Source organism: Anoplopoma fimbria, chromosome 24, assembly GCF_027596085.1.
Source record: "Anoplopoma fimbria isolate UVic2021 breed Golden Eagle Sablefish chromosome 24, Afim_UVic_2022, whole genome shotgun sequence".
Taxonomy (NCBI): Eukaryota; Metazoa; Chordata; class Actinopteri; order Perciformes; family Anoplopomatidae; genus Anoplopoma; species Anoplopoma fimbria.
Genome location: NC_072472.1, coordinates 10,556,291 through 10,583,598, shown reverse-complemented (window position 1 = coordinate 10,583,598; position 27,308 = coordinate 10,556,291). Strand labels below are relative to the sequence as shown.

The window sequence follows — 27,308 nt, the reverse complement described above, 5'->3', positions numbered from 1 at the left end:
AAATGCAGAATTTCTAACAACCACAGGAAAGAAATAAAGACGAATGAATACTTACTGATGCTATTGTACCTCACAACAGAACACCTGTTCAGTACATTGCAATAAATGCAACCATCGGGATGCTGTTGTATTGGCTTGTATTATAATGTACAGGATTTGTCAGTTGTGTTCACACCCTGTTCTAATCAAACTTTGGACTGTGGGTCTAACTGTTTGATCATCATGTAGACTTTTATAGGGAAACATTAACATACTGACATAGCAATTCCCTTTATACAGGAGCAGCCAGAACACATGCAGTAATAGATCACGCGGTTGCCCTTCCCACATACGTGAAAAAGTCAATCAATGTTACCTTTTTTTCAGATGAAGTGGATGGATTTACTTTTAACTTCCTTTACAGATGCTGAGATGATCGCCTCTATAAGAACATCTATGGGTAGACCCCAGCACTGCTTATCAGAACTGCTTTTGAAAACAGAACATGTTAAAAGGTACCAAAATGCTGCAATATAGAACCACATAACAGATCTGTATAAATGGTACTAAAATACATTTAAAGAGAAGCCCATTAATTTCTGTCTGTGCCAATTTACAGCCAAAAATAACATTTCAGTTAGGTAACCTAATGCTGTATAATTTAATACTGAACCACAAAATGTGGAACCACTTTCAATCATTAAATTGTTAAACAGAGAAAGATTCAGATATAGCTTGTTGTTCAGAGGCAGTTAAAGGCTTCCCTGACAGAGGCCGTGTTTTGTTCCAACTTTTCTTTCTCCAGAAAAACTGATTCCAAGAAAGTTAAAGTACATGTAAAACATCAACTGCCAAAAATGTACTAAACTAGTTTATTTCCCTCGAGGCATAGGAGTGCATATTTAACACAAAGAGGTTAATTTAAGCAGCAATACAATTCATACACCCTTTGAGTTTTTGCATTTTTGCAGTTCAAAAAGATGTTCATAGACATTCAGTTTTAATATTTCACTAGTTATGTACTTTAATCCTAGAAAACTTCTAATAAATGAGAGGCAATTACGCAAATGTAAGTACGACCACTGTTTTGTCACGGCTTTATTGCATTTGTGACAAAACCTTTCATCAATATTTAATTCATGATGTTGCTCAATTCTTATTATCTGGTTGTATCTTCAGGTTTTAAAGATGAGCTTTAACGGAACATTTCTCTGCTGTTAAAAAGAAATCTCTGGGATTTTAGTGTATAGTATGAAAATGTGAGCAAACGTGTTGAAGGTGAAGTTCATCGTCTCTGGCATCCAATGGTCGGTGGCATTTAGCAGAATTACTAAATGATCAGCTTACGGCCGTTTAATAAAACACAGAAAAGTTATTTCTCGAAGCAAAAAGCCAAATATCCAAATGATGTTATTCATTCAATCCATTTCTTGGAATGGGTCACCAGTCTTCAAGTTGCAAATACAAAACATGTTAATACATAATGAAACAAGAAAAATCCAATAGACTGTGCTTTCACTGCAATTTATCATCTATAATCAACACATCATTTATATCATATTTACATTTGGTTTTATTTGCAACATGAAAATCGGGAGCCAAAGTTTTCGCATTCAAAACCTACTTTCAAGTTTCCTTAATTTTAATCCTGCAGTATTAAATGAATTCTACTAATAGGGCATGGCCTTTTGCTGGCTTTAAGGGCAGAAATACAAAAGAGCAAATATTGCACAAAATTCTGTTGTACACGAGAATAACTACAAATTTGAAACAGTAATATTTCTCACCTGCATTTAACCATGTTGAAACAAGGGGTTGTATTTTGTTTGTTTTTTTTACAACCTTTTTTGTGTTATTTAATTTAATAAAAAATTAAATCACACAACTTTGTGCAAATCCTCAAGGGGAGTACAGAAGTGTACACAGCCCTCTTTATACATGTTGGCTTAAAATCTGAAGATACTGCTGCTGAGACAGAAAGGTGCAATCTGAAGATCGGTGGCAAAGCACAAACTTGATATTAACAATTTGTTTCCCAAATTAAATCCTCAAGTAAGAAAAACTTTTGTCAATTATGCAAACTGCCCTCACAATTACAGCATCGGGCTGATCCAAGCCTGAGAATCTGATTGTCTTGGTTTAGAGGAAGATGTGATTTGGTGCCGTGTGTCTGATGTGCCAACTGAGGTTTAAACCAATTAAATCCAAAATGTAACCTGACGATCCATTTTAGAAGTTAAATCAGGGTTCCACATTTGTGGAAGAAAAAGTTTGATGGAAAAAGTAATCAAATCTTTTCCATTTTGAAGAAATTGTAAAATGTCTCCAACATGTCAAATGAATTGAAATAAGAGTGCATTGACAACAACACTCCTTTCAAACAGTTTATAAAAAAATAAAGAGCCAATCTAACAATCCATGTGCCTGCCAGGACAGAACAAAGCAAACAATTCAGAACTTTGCAATGTACATTTTCATTTGTTGTTGAGCTGGATTAGCAGTCCGTTTTAGGACAAAAACTCTGACTCACTCACAAATTGGCAGCAAACATAAAAAAAATAAAATAAAAAATAAAACACTGAAAAATAACAAAAGCAGTTATGAACTCAATATCAACAACAGTAAAACAAATCTTTGCAACCTTATTTACATTGATCACTTACTAAAATAGAAACACATCCTCCATATTTCCCATCATCTCCTACACTAGTTTGCCAAATGCTGTAATTGAACCAGTCACAATAAAAAGGAAGGTTTTCAGTCCCAGCCACTTAGAATGAACAGTTGGGAGATGAGCGGTGCTCAGTGCACACCAGTGAAGACACAACCACAAAGACCCAAACTCATAACTGTCCTCGTTAGAAGACTAAGATGGCATATTTTGTCAAATTAAAGAGCAGACACCCATAAAGTATTTTGGCAGCGCTTCAATACAAACAGCATATTCATATTTGAATTTGGTAAAAACTATTATTAATGCATTTCATTACTTTTAGTAACAAAGCATTTTTTTTTTTTACAAATGTAAATTTTTAATTCAGCCTCACAGAGGTTTCAGTCTGACTCTGGAGCTAGAATGTGATTCTAATGCTGTTTGAATGAATGCCTGTCCAACAGTGATGCTCTAGTGATGTAGCAACTCTTTAATGCCTTTCATTTAAAACGTAATTATGCTCTCTGTTATTGTTGACATTGTAAATGACATATAAATGTAGGGATATGGCTTTACTGTCATAAAAGAAAAAGAAAATAAGGACTGCATGCTACAGATTTTCCTTGCAAATGAGTCCTTTTGGTCTCTGTGCTGAAATATCTCAAGCTAAGCAGCTCAAATGTGCCCCCTGTCATTAGTGTGGAGCATCGAAAAGGCTTAAAGAACCCATGAAGTGATTTGTTGCTTTCAAAAACAGCCAAAACTCTCAATTTAATATTTGATGACTCATTCATCATGACACTTTTAAAGGGACCGACTGTTACTAAACAAGAGAGGCAAACCTTTGCTGCAAATTTGGGTAAGCATTCACTATTCCACTGGGTGTTTGTTGTTTTGGCTGTTTTGAGTGAACCTTTTCTCATTGTGCATCACAGTCTTCATCACTTAGATGAGCCACTTTTCACTTCATAGTGTCTTGGGTTTGTGCAATTTAGGAGCTTTTCATATTGTCCTTTTAAAAAAAAAAAAAATGTGTTAAGTCAATTCAGCTCTAAGGCCTATTTTGCAAAATAATGACAAAACAAACTGTATATTAGGGTTGGAAGATGGGACAAATATATCAGCTACACAGACAGACTGAATCTATGACCAATGGGATTAGTTTGACTGTTTTAAAGTCACCAAAATATGTGCATTTATACGTGTGCTGCAACAGGATTTAAGGCTTCAAACATGATGCAGATATTTAACCTATTTTAACCTCATTTATAGCATAAAACACATATCCTGTGCTCCAGTGTGGTTTACCAAGAGACATCCTGTCAGTCTGTTTAATGGCTTTGTAATCTAGTTGTATACTGCAGTTTTGCAAGTGTCATATGTCATATGGAGCTAATAGTGATTACGCCATCAATCACCAGATAAAGTGGTGATGGTGGACAATTGGAAAATGTCTGCCCTATCGCCCAACCCTAACATGTATAACGTATGGTGATGTGGTGGCACAGAACAAAGTTATGAAAGTAAAGATATATAAAACGAAGATTTGCAAACACATGTTATGGCCGTGCATCAAACTGGAGCATCATTAGCAGTAGGCTAGTCCAAGGAAATGATCAGATGAGCACCTCTTCCAGTCAGGCCGAGCTATAATGTTCCGCTCCAGGTTACACATTGTGGAGTCCCATCCCAGTTCACTCCATACAGTTTAAGAATTTTCGAGTCACAGAGGATTCTGATAGGTGCCTTTTTCTCGACAGATCCTCCCTCTTTACGTAATTAATTCCCACTTTTGGTCCCATTCTCCTTTTCTGAATTTCATCGTCAATAACTGAAGGACTCAGATGATTCCTTGCGGTCCGGGGCAGCCGGCTGCATGTGTGTTGGTGGCTTTAGGCTACTCACATTCAATGATCTTCAAGGCAGGAGCGGTCATTTGTGAAACAAGTAGATTGGCCTCTGAAAACCTGTTGTAATGGTGGGGGGAAAAAAGAAGTTGAAAATGACATCAAGCTAATGTGGTGAATACAATGTTATGCATAGGTTTGCTGTTTAAAAAAAAAAAAAAAAAAAAAAAAAAAAAAAAAAAAAAGAATGAATTACCTCTCATTGAACACTTGGGGGCCCCAAGGTACTCAGAACTGACGAAGCCCACCTCTGTTGTAAGGTACGATGGAAACTGGTCAGGTTTGAGGCGGATGCTGTGAAAATTCTTGCTAATGTTATCCTGTCAAATGAGAGGGAAAACAAATGTTTTATTTATTTCAACAAATCAAACCAGGCTTTAGAATCACTAATAAACCTGGTCAACTTCAGGTATATTTGCTTTGTTACAAAAGTCATGGTTTGCATCGTCAGCCCCGTCTTCTCAGCTTCTTACCGTCAGCTTCTTCCTCCTCACATAGGACTCCCAGGGCTGTGGCTCCAGGATGAACATGCCTCCAGGACGGAGATGTAGGTAGACTCTCTTGAAGAGCCGCTTGAGGCCACAGTCGCCCCAATTCAGGTGAACCCATTTGGTGACGCTCAGGCACATGATCACGTCGTACTCTGGCCGCTGAGTCACAAGAAGATTGTCGTTCTCCAGGACATAATTAGCCTAAAAAGGAGAACAGAGGTGTTGTGAGCAAAGCACTGCCTTAAATGGACAAACTATTCTGTGCTACTCTGCGCTAGGACTGTAATAAAGTAAACACATCAGGTGTTTGGCCACAGCAGAGAATCTGCTTTGTGAAAATTATATTTGAATGACGTTCATGAAAAGGGTCAGACGTTTGGATTTGGGTCTATTGGAGAGAACAGCAAAGGGCAGCATTCTGTTTAGAGGGTCAAGACAGGTTGCATAAAAACAATAATAAAGTAAAAGAAATAATAATAATAAAACAAAAAATCATTGCCTCACAGCTGTACGCCTGTGCCATGCCATGTTGCAGTCTGGCTCAAATAATCATCACTTCATCATTGTATTTTATTAGTAATTGTGTGTGAATGTTTCATAATAAGCATATTCATTTTAGAATTATGGCATAAAAAACATGCTTTATGGGATCACAGTGCCCTTGACCTTTGACCTCCAGAATCTAATCAGTTCATAAAGGAGCCTGTCACTGACAGCCCAGATTTAGCCGCGGTGTAGCCTAGATGGAGAATAGACAGCAATAGGATGTACAATTGCCCCTGTGGCCAAGGTGGTAGTTATAGCATGTTTTACCAGACCCATTACAATTTGAGTAAAAGTGAATCCTATAGCTATTATTCTTGGTTTTCTATGATTTCAACATTACCTCTATGATTTAGCTCTGGTATAGCTTGAATATAGACCAGGATTTATTTGCTACATATAGCCCAGTTGTAGACCATATTTTAAAAACATCCATACATAGATCAAAATGCATAAAACCCTTAAATATTTACCATAAGCACTGCACACCCCCGGGTTTACAGTACAACTGTTATACACAGATTCTGTTTACTCATATTGCACAAAGCTATGTTACATTGAATGCATGTTTAATAAACGTCTAATAGGGGTAAAATTGAAGTTCATAATTTGGAAAGATGCAGGCCTATGTAACAATTTTAAAGGTATGTTCAAATTCTTGCTGACATCAATTTCTCAAAGGACATTTTAGCGTATGCACGACACATCCAGTAGAGTAGAAGCTCCTCTCAGCTGATAACCGACACACTGTTTGCTTTCTCTGCATCAACAGTGATCGTTAATTATGCCAAAAGCAACCTATCTTAATTGGCAAGTCCATACACTCTATGGTACCTTATTGTTTCAATAAAATAAATTAGAAATAGAAAATGAAAATGAAGTAGCATTTGATAGTTAGCCAGCTAGCTAACTAGCTACCTATAACTGCTGTTCTTCGTCATGTGAATGCAGGCATGCATCGTGTTTTTCTGCATTTATTGTGGCAGGTGGTGGGTCGCCTTTGTGATTTTTCAATCCATCCATCCATCCATCTTCCGTAACCGCTTATCCAGTTAAGGGTCGCGGAGGTGCTGGAGCCGATCCCAGCTGTCAATCCACCAACGGATATATTGTCTGTGCATTTATTTGCAATTTGGTCATTCCACCAGGAAGGTAGAATGCTGTCAATGCTGTCAATATCCCTTGTAAACAAATACAATGCTGAACATTTGACTGTAACTATCTTAATTCTTATCAGATTTTCAGGAAATTTGGTTTGTTATTAAAAAAAAAAAAAAAAGAACTTAAACATTTAATAAATCAAACAGTAAAAATTTGTATAGGACAAATGTGTTATAAAGGTTTTATAATTAGAACGTTATCACGATGTGTTCAAATGTGTCTTGTAAAGTGTATTTTTTCACAAGAAACTTGCATAAATAAAGTTATTTGAGGGAGATGTTTTTGTAGCAATATAAAATAAATATTAAAGAGGGAATTATAACCCGAACTTACCAGCTCACTGGTATCAGATCAGTACAGAAAAAAAGCGGCCCAAGAGGGGAGTGCACGTCAGGCACGCCGTACCGTAGGTTAACAATAGTTTTGAAGCCGACGTGTTCTTTTAGCAACGCATCATGTGATTGGGGCCTGATTCAGATATTCTCAACCACTTGGCCATGGCCTCAGAGCGCCATCTAGGGGCCGCAAATGCACATCTCGATACCAGGGTAGATTTGTGAAACAAGTTCAGGCAGTGTGACCTTTCCCCTCACATCCATCTTGTGTACTGGCTGACGGGGCTCAGGCGGTCGTCTTGAGGCTTTTCACTCATTCAAAGATAAGCTCTGTGCTGCTCTGCCATTATCTCTAATGCTCGTAGCAGGGAGGAGGCTGTAATCGATTTCATTCAGAAACACCACGGTGTCTTCTATCTAACCAATTCATGTAGCTGCCTACACAAAGCTTCTAAAAAGGCACAAGGCCAGTAGAGTGAAGAAACTGAAATTAAAATGAGAACAATAAAAGCCCTTCACGTGAAACCTTTATGTTTTTAGGAGAAAAGCTGGAGCAACATTTGTCAAATATTTAACCATGGGTGGCACTGACTGAGGTTGATGACATCCCAATTGCTTCCAGCCACATTGCAACATCAACCCGGTAAAAAAAAGGACCGAACGCTTCCTCTTTACTGCGCCCATCTTTCAGTTCTCAAAAATCACAGGCAGGGAATAGTGAGCCTCCGGGTGGAAACACACACAAAGAGGTGTGCAATAGATACAAAAATGTAAAAAGGTGGACAAACTAGTGGTGATTCCTTCAGCAAGTGAAGATAATCACAGTCAAAATGAATCGACTCAGAGAATGAAAGTGATAAATGATTGTTTTATGCATCTGTATTAACGTATAAGAGGGGAGAGATCTGTGTCCTTTTGACTCGGCGCAGAGTAGCTTTTGGTTGACAAGAAAACAACTATTTCAATCAATTGTAAATCAATGTTTCAAAGTGTCCATTGATTTCAAAATATATTAAAACAACAAAAAAAAAAACATGTTTTATCTATTTACCTTTGCAGTCTAAGTGACAACCATTTTGAAATGGACGAATAAACTAAATGTATACTCATTTTGAAATATCAACATAAATTCAATTCAGAACTAGTAAGTTAATACCATATGTATCTTGTCCAGAAAGGCTGCATAGTGCATTTTGACTGACCATGCTGTAACAATGCTATCCTTAATCTAGAGGCAAGACAATTATCACTATCAACAGATTCCAGGTAGAAGATGTGGTCGCACAATTTATGTCATGTCCTCTTGTGAAGTCAGTCAGACCTCAGAGTGTTTCCCCTAGCATGCTGCTTTCCTCTTAATGAGTGATTTTGGGTGCATTAGACGTTTTACAATAGACAAAAGGGCTGCTTTCTTTACACCACGCTGCTAGTTTAGTCTTGATGAACGTGTATATGATGCAGACATAACGCAGTATGTGCTTATTGTGAATGATTTAGGCCTCCAAGATGTAGAACATGCTGCCACCAAATGTTCATACAGAGAAAGTCGTCTTACCTTGATGAAGGACACGTTTGAGGGGAACTCTCCGGGCTGTGTGGTGGATGTTTCCGTTAGTGGAGGTGCAGCTATGGGACCCCTGGAGATCTGTAGGGACACGGGGAAAGAGCAGCTCACGGAGTGATCAGCGGGGGGCGAATCACAGTCTTCCTGCTCCATTTCCTCCGTTTTGCCGACCTGCATCTGGGTCCCTACCTCAGTGTGGCAGGAGACATTTTCATTTCCAGCCTCGGCAAGGCCACCTTCTCCTTTCACCGGTTTCCCGTTTTCTTCCGTGCTCTGGGCTTCATTGTGCTTCTTGTCTGTGCCTGTCTGACTCTCACCTCCGTTCCTCTCCCCCTGCTTGGTGCTCTTTTTCTCCTGCAATGCATGCCTGGCCTCTTGGGTCTGCAGCTCAGACAGATAGTGTCTGATGTTCTTACGGGCTGCGTGTACCAGACCACTGTCGATATCCAGGCCCAATATGCGGGCAGGTCTCAGCATTTTGGCGATATAAAGTGTCAGGTGGCCCGAGTTGCACCCCAAATCCAGAACATCTTTACCCTGGAACCATTCTGGACGAAGCACACGTACCCGTGCGTCTTCACTGGCGCGTGGGTTGCGGTAGCCGTAATACTTGTTGTAGTTCCCATACTGAAACTTCTTCTTCTGTTGCTCCCTCGCCTGGTTGCCGGGCTGCTGGCGACCCCCTGGCACCGTTTTGTGACCACTTCTTGGCGTGTGGAAGGTCTGAGGATTTCTCGATGACCCTGTACCAAAACTCCTGTCTCCACATCCTGACTTGCCGATGGGCGTAGAATGGGTCACAGGGGTCTCCATCTTACCAGAGTTGCGCCTACGCTTGCGTCTACTTGTGTGCTGGTTTGTCGCCCCTGATAAGGAGGAAGTGGAATCCTCTATAGATACAGATGTCATCTCCTCCTTGCAGCTGACAGAGTTATCGGCCGAGTGCTCGTGGGAATCCTCTGTGACACTGGAGAAACTGCTGGACTCTTTGGAGACGTCTAGTGCAGAACTTGAGGCTGACACACTTGGAAGTGGTGCGGCGGTGCTAGTTTTAACCTCACTTTTTCCTGATTCTGAGAGGTTTATCTGTGCAGTTGAAATCCCACTCCCACTACCACCACCACCACCACCACCACTCCCTCCTCCTCCCCCATGGTGTCTGTTGCGGTGTCTCTTCCTTCCACCACTTTTGAAGGGGGACACCATGCAGCTACCGTCTGCTAACCCGCTGTTAAGGTTCAGTGGATCTGTGATGTCTCTGGGGATGAGGATCTCTACGGGGTCTCGACTCTTCGCCGGCAGCGGAGAGGATTTGGGCGTCTCTGCATTAAGAGCCTTGTTGACCTCCTCATCCAGCAGGCTGTTGAGATTCAGCGGGTCAAAAATGTTCCCACCGAGGAGGAAGTTGGTCGGCAGAACGGAGTCACTCTCAGAGTTGGCCCTTCGTCTCCTCTTGCCAGACGTTGGGTGCTTGAAACTAGAGTTCGCTGTGTTGCGGCGCTTTGTCAGTTTCGAGTGTTGTGGTTGTTTGGAATGATGAAAGCTGTTCCTGCGATTGATGTTATTCTCGTTCCCTCTGGCTCCCTGTCCGGCGTCGTCTGAGTGGCTAAGTACGTCATTCGCCCTCGCGTGTTTCGGCGAGGCCTCGGTGCCCGAGACGGGACAAGCGGCTGCAAAATCAGGGGTGGCCGCCGTACCCTCCACCATCACGGATACGTTGCTGTAACCTCCGGTGCATTCTGAGAGCTGCAGGGATGACGTCGCGCTGGCACGTGGGCTGCCAGTTTTTACAGTATCCTCATCAACAGACATCTCTTTTGGTTTTCAGGGCTGATGCAGACATGGAATGGATTTTCTGGATCTGAAAAATCAAAAGAAAAAGATAGTAAACAATGTTGAGGTGCACCCTTATTGCTGCAAATCACAATCACACATACCAACAACTAATAAAACATGTTTACAAGATTCTCATATGTTAGTCCAGGTACATGCAATCTAAAGAGACGTCTTCTGCAGGAGAGGGTGCAGCAGGTGACCTTTGACCTTCCACTGTCACTCTTTGAAACTAGTGTCAGAATAACAACAAAAGTCTCCTTTTTCAGATGCATTAATATTTAGGAATAACGTGACGTCATTTATGGGTGATTGTTACATCTGAAGCATGTCTAAAAAAAAAAAAATGTATTATTAAAAAAAAAAAAAAAAAAAAAAAAAAAAAAAAAGTTCAGGCGTCCCGCTGTTTTGCAGTCATCTAGTTGGTTAGTTGGTTAGCATGCTAGCTGCTAGCTTCTCTCTCGCGGGCCAGAACGCTGGAACGTCGACTCAACGTTCGACCAACAAATCAAAAAGCCGTTAGTGGACAAACAGTCACGGACACGCTGCTGCCCGTTGGGTCACAACAAAACAACAACAAACACAATGGAGGCGCTACTAGGAGCCAGACGAGCACCGACACACTCAACAGTGGAGTCACCATCAAAGTAACACTCTCACCTCCCCAGCTCTCCCCGCCTCCGTCCGGACTGTCACTACCGCGCACTCCCCTGGAGCTAACGTTAGCCTCTAGCTAGCCGCACAGAGTGTCTACATCAACACAACGGCGGCGAACGGGCACGGCGTGTGCGTGTGCGTGTGTGTGTGTGTGGGGGGGGGGGTCGTGTGCTAGACGGGCGGGCGGGCCTCGGTCCTCCGAACGTTCGCGTCGACTTCTTCTTCTTCTTCGTTTTCTTCTTTTTCTTCTTCGTCTTCTTCTTCGTCGGTGGAACTCCTGGTTAGGCGCACAGTGAGAGGCAGGTTGATGAATACATGAGTCCGTCCGCTGCTGGAGTCGGCATGGCGGCGCATCCGGGCTCCGAGCTGTAGTCCAAGACGACTGGGAGGAGATATGTGACTGGGAGGAGATATGTGTGACTGGGAGGAGATATGTGTGACTGGGAGGAGATATGTGACTGTGACTGGGAGGAGATATGTGACTGGGAGGAGATATGTGACTGTGACTGGGAGGAGAGCTCGGTATGATAATGAGCCTCACTGATCCTCGAGCATTAAGGCTGCAGCTGCCGATTATTTACCCTTATCGATTAATCAGTCGATTATTGTTCGAATTGTATATATGGTGCAAAACAGATACAAGGCTGCAAGTCCTGTGAAACTGTGAATGTTTAGCTTTTTTTAATTAATTAAAATTACTGACTTATTATTATAATAATAATAATAATAATAAATAACACTTTAAAATACAATGAAATCTCAAGATGCTGTACAGGGTAAAACAATCACAATAATCAAATATAATAATAAAACGCTAAAATCAAATAAAAAATAAAAATAAATGAATTCATATAATCATAATAAAATTAAGAATATATATATGGATAGTGCAAAACAGATACAAGGCTGATTATTGTTCAAATTGTATATGGTGCAAAACAGATACAAGGCTGCAAGTCCTGTGAAACTGTGAATGTTTAGCTTTTTTTAATTAATTAAAATTACTGACTTATTATAATAATAATAATAATAATAATAATAAATAACACTTTAAAATACAATGAAATATCAAGGTGCTGTACAGGGTAAAACAATCACAATAATAAAATATAATAATAAAATGCTAAAATCAAATAAAAAATAAAAATAAATTAATTCATATAATCATATACAATCTAAGAATATATATATATGGTGCAAAACATATACAAGGCTGCAAGTCCTGTGAAACTTTGAATGTTTAGCTTTTTTAACTGAAATTACTGACTTATAATAATAATAATAATAATAATAAATAACACTTTAAAATACAATGAAATCTCAAGGTGCTGTACATATCATAATAAAATCTAAGAATATATATATATGGTGCAAAACTGATACAAGGCTGCAAGTCCTGTGAAACTTTGAATGTTTAGCATTTTTTAATAAACTAAAATTACTGACTTATTATAATAATAATATACAAGATATATAATCTCTCCAGCGTGTTCTGGGTCTACCCCGGGGCCTCTTACCAGTTGGACGTGCCTGGAAAACCTCTAAAGGGAGGCGTCCAGGAGGCATCCTGATCAGATGCCCGAGCCACCTCAGCTGGCCCCTTTCGACGTGAAGGAGCAGCGGCTCTACTCCGAGCTCCCTCCGGATGTCTGAGCTCCTCACCCTATCTCTAAGGCTGAGCCCAGCCACCCTACGAAGGAAGCTCATTTCGGCCGCTTGCATTCGCGATCTCATTCTTTCGGTCACTACCCAAAGCTCATGACCATAGGTGAGGGTTGGAACATAGATGGACTGGTAAATCGAGAGCTTTGCCTTACGGCTCAGCTCCTTCTTCACCAAAACAGTCCGGTACAACGCCCGCATCACTGCTGACGCTGCACCGAACTGCCTGTCCATCTCCCGCTCCATTTTACCCTCACTCGTGAATAAGATCCCGAGATACTTGAACTCCCTCGCTTGGGGCAGTGACTCACTCCCAACCCAGAGGGTGCAATCCACCGTTTTCCGGAAGAGAACCATGGCCTCAGACTTGGAGGTACTGACTCTCATCCCGACCGCTTCACACTCGGCTGTGAACCGCCCCAGTGCGTGCTGAAGGTCACGTTCTGAAGAAGCCAACAGAACCACATCATCTGCAAAAAGCAGGGATGTGATTCTGAGGTCCCCAAACCGGAAACTCTCCTCCCCCCGGCTGCGCCTTGAAATCCTGTCCATGAAAATCACAAACAGGATTGGTGACAATGGGCAGCCCTGGCGGAGGCCAACATGCACTGGGAACAAGCTCGACTTTGTGCCGAGTATCCGGACACAGCTCTCACTTTGGTCATACAAGGACCGAATGGCTCGTAGTCACGAACCAGGTACCCCATATTCCCGCAGTACCCCCCACAGGACTCCCAGAGGGACACGGTCGAAGGCCTTCTCCAAGTCCACAAAACACATGTAGACTGGATGAGCAAACTCCCATGCACCCTCCAACAGACCTGCAAGGGTAAAGAGTTGGTCCGCTGTTCCACGTCCAGGACGGAATCTGCATTGCTCCTCCTGAATCCGAGGTTCAATCGGACGGAGCCTCCTTTCCAGCACCCTGGAGTAAACTTTCCCGGGGAGGCTGAGCAGTGTGATACCCCTATAATTGGAGCACACTCTCCGGTCCCCCTTTTGAAAATGGGAACCACCACCCCGGTCTGCCACTCCACAGGCACTGTACCCGACTTCCACACAACAGTGAAGAGACGTGTCAACCAAGACAGCCCAACAATGTCCAGAGCCTTTAGCATCTCCGGTCGAATCTCATCCACTCCTGGCGCTTTGCCGCTGAAGAGCTTTTTAACTACCTCAACGACCTCCGCCAGGCATATGGACGAGTCTTCCCCTGAGTCTTCAGACTCTGCCTCTTCCACAGAGGACGTGTTGGTCGGGTTCAGGAGTTCCTCAAAGTGTTCTTTCCACCGCTCGACAATATCCCCAGTCCGGGTCTGCAGTTCTCCCCCTGCTGAGCACAGCCTGAGAAAAGCCCTGTTTCCCCTTTCTGAGTCGTCTCACGGTTTGCCAGAAATTCCTTGAGGCCATTCGAAAGTCCTTCTCCATGGCCTCGCCGAACTCCTCCCACACCCGGGTTTTTGCCTCAGCAACCGCCGCAGCTGCAGCCCTTCTGGCCAACCGGTACCTGCCTGCTGATTCAGGAGACCCCTGGGCCAACCAAGCCCGAAAGGCCTCCTTCTTCAGCTTGACGGCCTCCTTCACCGCTGGTGTCCACCAGCGGGTTCTCGGATTGCTGCCACGACAGGCACCGATCGCCTTCCGACCACAACTCCTAGCAGCAGCTTCCACAATGGAGGATTTGAACATGGCCCACTCGGATTCCATGTCCCCAGCCTCCCCGGGATGCACGAGAAATTATTCCGGAGGTGGGAGTTGAAGACCTTGCGGACAGGATCCTCAGCCAGATGTTCCCAGTTCACCCTCACTACACGTTTGGGTTTACCGGGTCTGTCCGGCAGCCTCCCCCGCCACCTGATCCAACTCACCACCAGGTGGTGATCAGTTGACAGCTCTGCTCCTCTCTTCACCCGAGTGTCCAAGACATACGGCCGCAGGTCTGATGACACAACTACAAAGTCGATCATAGACCTTTGGCCTAGGGTGTTCTGGTACCAAGTACACTTATGAACCTCCCTATGCTCAAACATGGTGTTTGTTATGGACAGTCCATGACTAGCACAGATGTCCAACAACAAAGCACCACTCGGGTTCAGATCGGGCAGGCCGTTCCTCCCAATCACACCCCTCCAGGTTTCTCCGTCGTTACCCACGTGAGCGTTGAAGTCTCCCAGAAGAACTATGGAGTCCCACTTTCCAGAACACCACCCAAGGACTCCAAGAAGGCCGCGTACTCCGACCTGCCGTTTGGTGCATAGGCACAAATGACAGTCAGAGACTTTCCCCCTGCGATTCCCAGTCGCAGAGAGGCGACCCTCTCGTTCTCCGGGGAGAACTCCAGAACAGCGGCGCTCAGCCGGGGGCTTGTGAGTATCCCCACACCCGCCCGGCGCCTCTCACCCTGGGCAACTCCGGAAAAGGAAAAAGTCCAGCTCCTCTCCAGGAGTTTGGTTCCAGAACCGGTGCTATGAGTGGAGGTGAGCCCAACTATATCTAGTTGGTAGCGCTCCACCTCCCGCACCAGCTCCGGTTCCTTCCCCGCCAGAGAGGTGACATTCCACGTCCCTAGAGCTAGTCTGTGATGCCGGGGGTCAGCACGCCCAGGTTCCCGCCCCAGCCTGCCGCCCAGCTCACATTGCACCCGACCCCAATGCCTATTCCTGTGGGTGGTGGGCCCACAGGATGGCGGCACAATGTAGCTTTTTCGGGCCACCAGACACTCGCCGGCGAGCTCCCCTACCGGGTCTGGCTCCAGGAGGGTGCCCCGGTTTCCCTATTCCGGGCGAGGTGCCACAACCTTGCATCGTCCGATTTAAATGTATTCATATAATCATAATAAAATCTAAGAATATATATATATATTCGCATTAATGTACACTCAGCAACCCATCTTGACAGAAAAAAACAGAAATGTAGAAATTTTTGCAAATTTATTAAAAAAGAAAAACTGAAATATCACATGGTCATAAGTATTCAGACCCTTTGCTGTGACACTCATATTTAACTCACATGCTGTCCATTTCTTCTGATCCTCCTTGAGATGGTTCTACTCCTTCATTGGAGTCCAGCTGTGTTTAATTAAACTGATTGGACTTGATTAGGAAAGGCACACACCTGTCTATATAAGACCTTACAGCTCACAGTGCATGTCAGAACAAATGAGAATCATGAGGTCGAAGGAACTGCCCAAGGAGCTCAGAGACAGAATTGTGGCAAGGCACAGATCTGGCCAAGGTTACAAAATAATTTCTGCAGCACTCAAGGTTCCTAAGAGCACAGTGGCCTCCATAATCCTTAAATGGAAGAAGTATGGGATGACCAGAACTCTTCCTAGACCTGGCCGTCCAGCCAAACTGAGCAATCGTGGGAGAAGAGCCTTGGTGAGAGAGGTAAAGAAGAACCCAAAGATCACTGTGGCTGAGCTCCAGAGATGCAGTAGGGAGATGGGAGAAAGTTCCACAAAGTCAACTATCACTGCAGCCCTCCACCAGTCGGGGCTTTATGGCAGAGTGGCCCGACGGAAGCCTCTCCTCAGTGCAAGACATATGAAAGCCCGCATAGAGTTTGCCAAAAAACACATGGAGGACTCCCAAACTATGAGAAATAAGATTCTCTGGTCTGATGAGACCAAGATTGAACTTTTTGGCGTTAATTCTAAGCGGTATGTGTGGAGAAAACCAGGCACTGCTCATCACCTGCCCAATACAATCCCAACAGTGAAACATGGTGGTGGCAGCATCATGCTATGGGGGTGTTTTTCAGCTGCAGGGACAGGACGACTGGTTGCAATTGAAGGAAAGATGAATGCGGCCAAGTACAGAGATATCCTGGAAGAAAACCTCCTCCAGAGTGCTCAGGACCTCAGACTGGGCCGAAGGTTCACCTTCCAACAAGACAATGACCCGAAGCACACAGCTAAAATAACAAAGGAGTGGCTTCGGAACAAGTCTGTGACCATTCTTGACTGGCCCAGCCAGAGCCCTGACCTAAACCCAATTGAGCATCTCAGGAGAGACCTGAAAATGGCTGTCCACCAACGTTCACCATCCAACCTGACAGAACTGGAGAGGATCTGCAAGGAAGAATGGCAGAGGATCCCCAAATCCAGGTGTGAGAAACTTGTTGCATCATCCCCAAGAAGACTCATGGCTGTACTAGCTCAAAAGGGTGCTTCTACTCAATACTGAGCAAAGGGTCTGAATACTTATGACCATGTGATATTTCAGTTTTTCTTTTTTAATAAATTTGCAAAAATTTCTACATTTCTGTTTTTTTCTGTCAAGATGGGTTGCTGAGTGTACATTAATGCGAAAAAAAATGAACTTTTTCGATTTTAGCAAATGGCTGCAATGAAACAAAGAGTGAAAAATTTAAAGGGGTCTGAATACTTTCCGTACCCACTGTATATATATATATATATATATATATATATATATATATATATATATATATATATATATGGTGCAAAACAGATACAAGGCTGCAAGTCCTGCGAAACTTTGAATGTTTAGCATTTTTTAATTAACTAAAATTACTGACTTATTATAATAATAATAATAATAACAATAAATAACACTTTAAAATACAATGAAATCTCAAGGTGCTGTACAGGGTAAAACAATCACAATAATCAAATATAATAATAAAATGCTAAAATCAAATTAAAAATAAAATAAATGTATTCATATATTCATATACAATCTAAGAATATATATATATATGGTGCAAAACAGATACAAGGCTGCAAATCCTGTGAAACTTTGAATGTTTAGCATTTTTTAATTAACTAAAATTACTGACTGACTAATAATAATAATAATGATAATAATAATGGATTTTATTTATATAGCACACTTTAAAATACAATGAAATCTCAAGGTGCTGTACAGGGTAAAACAATCACAATAATCAAATATAATAATAAAACGCTAAAATCAATTAAAAAAATCAAATAAATGTATTCATATAATCATAATAAAATCTGAGAATATACAGTACCAGTCAAAAGTTTGGACACACCTTCTCATTCAATGGTTTTTCTTTATTTTTTTCTACATTGTAGATTAATATTGAAGACATCCAAACTATGAAGGAACACATATGGAATTATGTGGTAAACAAACAAATGCTCAACAAACCAGAATATGTTTTATATTTTAGATTCTTCAAAGTAGTTGAATGAGAAGGTGTGTCCAAACTTTTGACTGGTACTGTATGTTAAAACTGAACAACTAAATCGTATGGTAAAATCTAAACAACACAACACCAAGACCTTAGGGGATGGCAGAGAGGAACAGGTGAGTTTCAAGATTTGATTTAAAAGCAGCGAGGGAGTCCAAGGCCCTGATCCCCTGATAGTTCTAGTCCTAACATCACATAGCATTGTGGTAACTGTTGTTTTAATATACTTTCAACACAAAATGTTGTCACTGTGCATATCTATTGAGAAGGCCTATTAACATATATCATTTCATTGCAAGGTAACACATTACTGGCAAGCAGGGAGAAGTTATTTCTGAATATTCTATTTATTAATTGATTAATAGAAAACTTTTTTATGGAATTGTTTGTGCAGCAGTTGCAGTACGATCTAAGAGACGGTGCAAATATAGAGAGTGCAAATGCAAAATATCAATACAGGTAAATCAATTAATATATATCAATAAAAAAATTACTGAGATGTTCCCCAAAAAATCTAATTTCTAGTGTGTATTAATAAACATAATGTTCAAAAATGACTTAAGATTATAATATAATGTTTCAGGGTGAATTTGAGCAGCAATACAAAGATATAAAGATTGCAGCATCTTGCAGCAGTATAAAGTTATCTCCATCTTTTTGACACTTTTGTCTGCGCAGTTGGAGGAGTGACCTGTGTAATGTGGAGGTATACAGTGTGAATGCAACTTCAAGCTCATGGCTACAATACACAAACCAGTTGTTGGTGCTTTAGTTTTTATGACACCAGGGGCCTCAATCTACAAACAAGGTCGGCTTGTTCACCCGGTCGTTGCTCCCCTGTCCAGTGAATGGCATCAGCCTGAAATTAGAGCTCTGGATGTGAACTAAGAGGCCATTTTGCTGATGTAGCAGGGCGGCTTCTTGTCCATCACATAATTGTGGTCATTCACCACAACATTGGAGCAGTTGACAGGGCTTAATAAAGGCCAGTGTTGAAGATCCAGAGTGATCCCGGTTTTGTGCAGCAAAGTGTCCATTACTGCTGAAGCCAAAGAAATTCACCACATGATAAGAGCTTTTATTTGACCCACCTGTCGTCTGAATCGTAAGCTCCTAGTAGAGAGATATGAAAGTTTTACACCTTAGTGTTTTGGATTTTATACAAGTTACATTCTTTATGCAGAGTCACCCCTGATACATCTGTGTGTTTTTGAAAAATGCCATTTTTTTATAAACTTAGAGATAGATAGATAGATAGATAGATAGATAGATAGATAGATAGATAGATAGATAGATAGATAGATAGATAGATAGTCAAAGATAGATTTGATAGATAACAACACCTTCAAACCCTCATTTAATGTTTTTAGTTTTTTGGACATAAGGTTGATTTTAAAAATAGTTGAAAATATTTGGGGAATAAGGCTTTCTGATTCATTTTGTGAATTATGATTAATAAGAGCTTTATATAAAACATGATGATTTGACAAATTCAGTACAAAAAGTTTGGACTTCTCATTTAATGATTTTAATTTTTTCTACATTGTAGATTAATACATCCAAACTATGAAGGAACACATATGGAATTATGTGGTAAACAAACAAATGCTCAACTAACCAGAATATGTTTTATATTTTAGATTCTTCAAAGTAGTTGAATGAGAAGGTGTGTCCAAACTTTTGACTGGTACTGTATATACGCTCAAGATTTAAAGCATTTGATTCACAAAAGTACACATCCAATAAGACTTTTAAATTCAGATGGAGATGCTAGCTGTCCTCTAAGTAGCCACTAGAGGGAGACAAAATATGATCTTAAATATGCTGTACATCATGAGGCTGTATGGACACCTGGGTTAGGGTTAGGCTAACCCTAACCCTAACCTAACCCTAGCAGCATTTCAACACTATCTGTCCTTCTTTTGCTCTAATGTATTAGTTTGAATGATTATACTGCACAGTTGTTATCATAAATATTTAATTATTGCATTGTTGCAATTTAAATTGTTGTAGTTTCCCAATAATGTAGTTTATTTTGAAATACAACAGAGGGTACTTCTTTCAGAAAGTCATTTTGTGGTCCTGAGAAGTTCTCACATTGTGCTTGGTATCACTTATGAGTCAAAACAACAGAGCGGGCTCATTCCACATAGAGAGAAGCTCCAGCACTAAAGTCTGCAGCTGCAGCAACAGCAGTGTTTATGTTTTTTAGGTAAAAGATGTCTCCAGTGGAAAGAAAGGAAAACACTACCAGCCAGTTTCTCTATTGATACTACAGGCTGGAATTTTTTTTCTTTCTCCAAATTATCAGGAGTTTCATTCTGAGCAATAGCTTAACCAGGTCCAGAAAGATTTAGGAAAATCCAAAGTTAACCGATAGGTGATGCTAGATATTTTTGCTTTTTTAAACATATATACTTCCAAATAATAAGTACTCTAACTGCTTTAACTCTAGCTTTTAGAGTTACCATGGCCAGCTGCAGATTACATAAAAACACAGTCTTAACTTAAATCAGAGATTTATGCAGATAAAGAAAAACATTTTATTGAATTAACCACCTTCTGGCATTTAAACTTAAGGGTATAATTGAATAAAAACAGAGCCATCATTTTTACTTATTCACTCTACCATTAAAGCAATCCAGTGAACATAATTCAGTTTATAGTTGAAACCTCAAATATGTTCCTTTTACCCATAATGTTGTAATCAAAAGATAGCTTTTAGTAACTAACTCATGGAAACTACTTATTTCAGAAATTTCATTTTGCATGAGCAATATTATAATATTGCTCATGCAAAATGAAATTTCCTAAATAAGTGATGAACTGCAAGTCTTACATTTGAGTAAGTGTAGATGGGACTATTTTTTCAAACAGGATCCTCACATTTGATATTATCCGCTGTTGAGTTGACAGCTTGCCCCTAATTGGGTTCCACATCAGCACCACCCACTTGGGTAAATGAGTCACCCCCTCTCTAATCTCTATGGAAGAGGGGAAAATAGGAGAGAGGGTACCTGTTTCCCCCCCGCCTCCGTCCATCTCTTTTCTCATGTTAATGGGGTTGCGGTGCTCGATCCCGGGAACCATCTGCCCTTCCTCTGGGTTTGGGCCCCAAGCACTCCAGACGTGTCCCATTGTTTGCGTGTGTCCAAGCAGAAAGTGGTGAGTACAAATGGTTCTTTTGGCCCAAAAGGGTCCTCCATCAAGAGCACGAGCCTGCTGTTCATTACCCTGCATGAGACAGAGATGGGGGGGGGGGGAGCTGCTCGCGTGCCCCGTGTGCAGTAACTCCGGGGGGGGGATCCACCGTTTGTTCTGCTTGTGTGTGATGTCATTGTAAGTAACCGTTGGCCAGACAGGTCAACATGCTCTTTAAAGTAGCACATTATGTCAGAGATGATGTGCTCTGAACGTAAAGCATAGTTCACTCAAGTTTATGTCGAAATGTATTGATCAAGTGTGGTGATGAATAGACTTTAGACAGTGATGATGCAAACCTCCCAACACAACAATCAGCATAAAACAAAACACCATTTACTTTTATAATAAACTTGAATTTAATAGCTGACAACATAAATAAAATTGTAAATCCGCATCTACACTAAAAAAAAAGGTTTGTGTCATAGTGTACTGAGACAGAGAAGTTCTGAATGGTTTTCAAAGTCACAGATCCGACAGTACATCCTTCATACATGTGATCTAAAGGGTAAGGGACTATATGGTTCCCTTCCTAGAGCTCATAAATATAGCTTTGTTGACATGCATCATCCCCATTGAGCTCAGGCAAAATTAAGTGTCTGAGATGTGACAGATGGATGAATGAACTTAAGGACGGAGACCGAACCGTAGCTGCCCTTTCTCAATTTCATTACAGTGAGGGGGGACGATAGAATGACAGATCAAAATGTCATTTGCAATCTTGGGTAGAATAATTGCAAACGTCCTGCGATAACCTTTGACATAACTAACTTGATTACAGAGCAAATTATTCTGCAGAGGCCGAATGAGAAATTTGAATCAAGGTGGTAAATATTCAAAGTTAAATTAGGCAAAATAGGTCAATAATGTGATCCCTGAGACCTGCGCAGAGCTTTTGGCCGAATACATTTTAACAACTAAGAAAGAAAGGGTTCCTTTGGTGAAAATGCCTTTTTGTAGATACTCAATAGAAAAACATACAGACTAACTGCAAAGCAAATTTGAACATATCAGTTTTTTATTAATCTATTTGTCCAGCCAAGGTGTGTGCTCTGTTTCTGACTCATTTCTAAATCCTCCCGTGACCTCACAATATAACCTCCCAGTTACCCGACACAACACACACACACACAACAGATCAGGACTTTCCATCGAGCCTGCCCTCCTCATTTTGAAAACTACATGCTGCTGGCTGCATTGAGATTAGTTATTGAACTGTCCGAGCATCGGGGAAACAAGGCCGCTTCAGAGGCACAGCACACACAATAAGCCAGCTGTCAGTGGGAGGGGCTTATTTCAGACCACTCTTGTCATGGATAGGACTTTGGTGTTGTGTCGCTCTCTGAGAGCAGATAGGTGCTCCTGTCACGCACTAATTATTATTGACACAAGGCTTAATTGAGGATGGAGTTAAAGCAGGATGTATTCAACACAGAACTGTCAGCGAAGGTGAAGAGAATATGGATAGTGTATAAGTATGCAAAGTGCGTGTACAGGATTGTTTGAGACATAAAAACTGTGTCTGACCACTGGCCTATCATTTTTATGAAAGCACACACACAAACAAACCCCTCGCTCTGACACACAGCCACCGCTCATTTGCCTGTTTTACATTCAAAGGCGTGTCCACTAGCTTCTTATTTGCCACATCAGAGCTACACTGAATGATATACCTGTTGTGTTACACTGAACACATTTAGAACCAGGGTTGTTGACTTCTGTAATTTTCAACCGTTTTTCTGGATGTATCAGCAGTTAGTGGTCTGTCTGACGGTGTACAACAGGAAAATAAAACACAGTTCGTAAAACAGCCGATTGTGGCCTTTAGGCAGCGCTCTTTTTCCTGTTTGATTTTGTTATTAGTTCAAGAATTTTGTCGGCCTCCCTGATTGTTTCACTCAGCTGTGTGGTAAACAGCATTTTAAATTAGCTGAGAGATTAATATGTAATACCTGACACATTTGCTCAAATTGTTTTTTAATGAATATTGCCAACCTACATCAACTTTGTTTCACACCATTATAACATAAAACAGCCTCATTTTAAAGCCCAAGATAATTCAGGTGTAATATGGATTTGTACATTGTATATTTCACTGTCACTCAAATGTCATAATATAAATCCTCTAATCCCTTTTAAGAACGGAATTACCAGATTTTGTTACAATCCAGAGGTTATAGTATGTTGAATAGGAAAAGGTTTAACAGCTGCATGCGACTTAACATCTTGTTAGAAGAATGAAAACAAAGGAGCAGTCTTGAAATATAGCATCTATATTTTATCCAGGTTTCATACAGATTTCTACAGTGTTGCAGTTTAGACTGAATCATTTCTCTGGACAGCTGCGCAGAAAGATTTATATTACTGGGAAATGAATGAGTTTCCTCCAGGATGTGATACTACCCTGAGTGCAAATAATATAGTTTTCCTATCATCATATTTTATCAACACAAAAATCTCTCAAATTGGTTCAGCATCACAGGCTATCATGTATTAGAGTTACAGGAACCATACTGACTTTGAACACATCACTCACAAACATGATGATACTGATACTACCACAGATTACCTGCATGAGGAAGGAATTGTGTTTTAGGGCATAAACTAGCACTTATGATTAAAAAATACGGTAACGTGAGTTAGGAGAAATGCTCCTTTTGACCTTGGCATCCTCTTTGAGCCCGCAAGTTAAAACATGTGACATAGCTCCCATTTAAAATCTTGGCCAAACAACCAAAGTGTTAAGTGCACAACATAATATTGCGCTGTAATCTGTAATCACTGCACTCAGCTGTCGGCGCTTACATCACTGTTGAGCGTTTTTCACTCTAAAAAATGGCGAATAGACTTAATGAGCTCTTGTATAGTGGCTAACCTGTCAATAGGTTACCCATAATCAGCAGGATGGAGGCCTACTAACCTCAATTATACTCCTTTAATCTCTGCTGTGCCAGCGCACACAAAAAAGTAGTTTTCCTGTTGATGGGTGTAGCTGCAGCATGGATGAGCGTGACCCATTATCTTTTACATGCCAAGTTACCAGTGGAGGGTTTACAGAAGTTAATCTGATGTGGTAAAATGAAGAGCATTTAATACACTGTCCATACCGGCCATCTCTCTTATTTCTGATCCAACGACATCAGCACACTTAGAGCAATACTCTTTAATGCTGCATATGCTGTTTGTTGGTGGAGTGTGTTTTTTGATCAAAAGACGTAATGTGGATGAGCATTTATTTTTCTTGATTTTTAAATGTGCTTGATTTTGTGAATATTACTGCTTTTTCATTGCAAATACCTACTGTTATTAAACAATATAACTGCTCCATCATAGTAAACTACAGGTTGAATCGGTCAAACAAGCGTCAAGTGTCTTGTGCTCTTGAATTTATCCAAAGAAACTGCAGTATTTTCAGTTTTGCCAAAGAAACCAGCTGATAACAAACTCGACAGTGTGCTTTCCTTATTTGCACTACCTAATAGTAGCATCGACTGAAAGAAAATTGCCCAGTTGTTATCAAAAAATACATTTTCGGGCACAGGTGAGAGATTATATTGATCGCCAAAGCAGAAAGCGAAGTTTAGTTCAGTGGAATTCACCCACTCACTTCATCTCCTCCTCATATATCATCTTTTCCTGCGAGGCTTGTGTGTCTCTCTGAAGCTTCCCTCTACCTCTGCTCCCAAGGCACAGTGAGCTCTGCCATAATATGATAATCTAAACCATAATGTGATATGGTTTATACAGTAGTGATTGACTAGTGCTGTGATTATTCGATTCTGGACCAAAGAACCTATCATCTCAAATTTCTTCCTTCCATTTTGCTAAATGATACATTCTTCTTAGACTGATGATAAAGGATAATCAGGAAATACTACACAAACATGATCAGTGAAGAGATTTCCCATTCATAATGCGAAACAAAAATTGTATGATATATCTGTTCATGGAATTTATGGCTGGCCATGTCGAGTTGGTATATCAAAGCTGGCTTGCAGATGAAATAGATTGAACTTGACTGCAAAGCTGCAATAAAATTTGAAAACCTGTCTATCACACGCATATATCTTTTATAAGAATCAAATAACCAATAGGAGGTACATTAGTTACTGTGCTTAGGCGTTGGTGTTTGGTGCTAAATGCTAACATCAGCATGCTAACATGCTGATGTTAGCAGGTGTCATGTTCACCATGTTCACGATCTTAGATAACACATTAGAATGCCAACAATTGTCAATTAGAGTTAAACACAAAGTACAACTGATGCTAAACATAGGTGTTTGGTCCTAAACCAAAGTATTGGGCTAATGGGGGACATGAATATCTGTACCATATTTCTTAGTGATCCATGAAACTTAAAACCTTTAATCATCCAGAAACCATGAATATCTGTTATACATTTCACTGGATAAGTCAAAGCATTTACCTACTGGCACTACAGAAAAAAAGTCTGGGATTTAATGGGGATTTTTTTTCAGGATTTATATTCTTTACATTCTACACAAATGTTTGTACTAAACTTCATTGTAATCCATCAAATGGCTGTTGAGACATTTGACTTTCAAACAAAAAAAAGTCAATTTAATGGCGGCACAATAAGAAAAGTGCAAGATTTAATGGAAACCCATTTAATAGTTGGTTGAGTTCAGTCAGGACCAAAGTGGTGCAGCCGCCATACCTCTAGACTAGACTTGACTACATTAGTATTTTCTCTAAATAGATTATTAGTCAGGATATATGAAGGTCATACACATAGGTTATAGAGATTTTATTATGACAACAATTTTCCAGACTCTCCCCACAACACTACTAAATTCCAGACGGGGCTTATTACAAAATGTCACCACAGAGATGAGCTTTGCCTCCCAGGATATTTATAGGATGCATTATATAAACCTGATCACTCACAGCGGCCTATGGATACAAGTAAATCATGCTCCTCCTCACTACAGCGGCAGGTTGTTCTGTCGGCTCCTGATCTGAGCCTTCAGCGCCAAGCTTTAGGAAATGATCTGCCTTGAGTATTACTCGGCTAAGTTTATGAGTCACATATTTAGCAGAATGTGGAATGGAGAAAATATTGCATCCATGTATATTCAGCTGTTGGAACTGATAGGGTTTAAGACACAAGACCAGATGAGGGGATATATATATATATATATCACGTGTCAAATCTATGAACATTTATGAGGGAGCAGGTATGGGTTCTCTAAAGGACAAGAGAACAACACACATGGCTGTGAAAGGACACTGGCAAGTCTGTGACCTTTCTAATCATTGCTGCATCTCAGTTTGTTTCTTTCAGAGTACAAAACACCTGCTCGTCTCCTGGAGCGGAATCAGCACGTTAATCCAGGTGAAACACATAATCCTTTGCTCATTTCACCTGTTAAACCTACTTGAATTTGCAAAACGAAAGGTTAGAGAAGGACTTAAGCATCATTTGTCTGACTTTCATTCAAGGAAGTGGTTATATGAGGCTGACATGAAGTTCGCACAGCAACAGATGGGTTAAGGTTAATGAAATAACAGCCCTTTATAACTCATTATACCATGACGTTCACTCGGTAGTGAATGGCATAAACACAGTTGGCCAAAAGCAAACAAAACAGTTGGATATTTGAGAATACAAAAGACTTGAATTGATCAAGCACTGACCCCTCTTATTATATTCTGCATGTTTCATCCAACGACCTGTTAATTACGTTAATGGTGACCCTGAAATGGTCGTATGTTTGAGGGTGTCCATGTGTTCGACCTGTGATGGACAGCTGGCCTGTCCACGATATTTCCTCATCAGCTAAATCCATGCTGTGATAGCCCCACCGTGTCTCTGACTATTCATAATCACAGTCACATGCACTGAAGTCATAAGTATGAAGAATAAATGAATCACTGTTTGCTGCTGTTCTAAACTCATGAGAGGATTAGATTAGGAAATAAAACAACAAAAAAAGATCTGTATAGAATATAGCTGAGAGGCCAATATCATCCAAATGTTGTTTTTTTTGTCACACTTTAATGGCCTTATAACAGTTGTGTTGTCCCAGATTTAGGAGCATTTTTGACACTTTTTGATATTAGCTGTGCCTCACTGCCTCTATGTAAGTGTACGACGGATCCTAGTGTCTGCTGTCAGGA

The 27,308-nt window shown here is 40.8% G+C and overlaps 1 protein-coding gene across 2 annotated transcripts; it reads right to left on the bottom strand.

Moving 5' to 3' along the window:
• Window positions 1-1,127: 1,127 nt before the first annotated feature.
• mepcea (methylphosphate capping enzyme a) lies at window positions 1,128-11,534 on the bottom strand. Of its 2 annotated transcripts, XM_054626447.1 has the most exons (6): window positions 11,127-11,534; window positions 8,823-10,494; window positions 8,625-8,714; window positions 5,013-5,231; window positions 4,736-4,859; window positions 1,128-4,599 (listed from the first exon to the last, which is right to left on the bottom strand). In XM_054626447.1, the coding sequence occupies exons 2-6, from the start codon at window positions 10,443-10,445 to the stop codon at window positions 4,565-4,567; spliced, it is 2,091 nt and encodes a 696-aa protein (XP_054482422.1). In that variant the 5' UTR covers window positions 10,446-10,494; window positions 11,127-11,534; the 3' UTR covers window positions 1,128-4,564. The 2 variants fall into 2 exon arrangements, with proteins under 2 accessions (XP_054482422.1, XP_054482421.1); XM_054626446.1 differs by having other exon boundaries at window positions 8,625-10,494.
• Between the last annotated feature and the right edge of the window lie 15,774 nt (window positions 11,535-27,308).

Coding starts and splice junctions, on each gene's coding strand:
- mepcea (XM_054626446.1), bottom strand. CDS start 10,445: ATGTCTGTTGATGAGGATACTGTAAAAACTGGCAGCCCACGTGCCAGC. Junction 5,232..8,624: donor CAAACGTGTCCTTCATCAAG/GTAAGACGACTT, acceptor TCTCCTTTTTAG/GCTAATTATGTCCTGGAGAA. Junction 4,600..4,735: donor CCCCAAGTGTTCAATGAGAG/GTAATTCATTCT, acceptor CCATTACAACAG/GTTTTCAGAGGCCAATCTAC.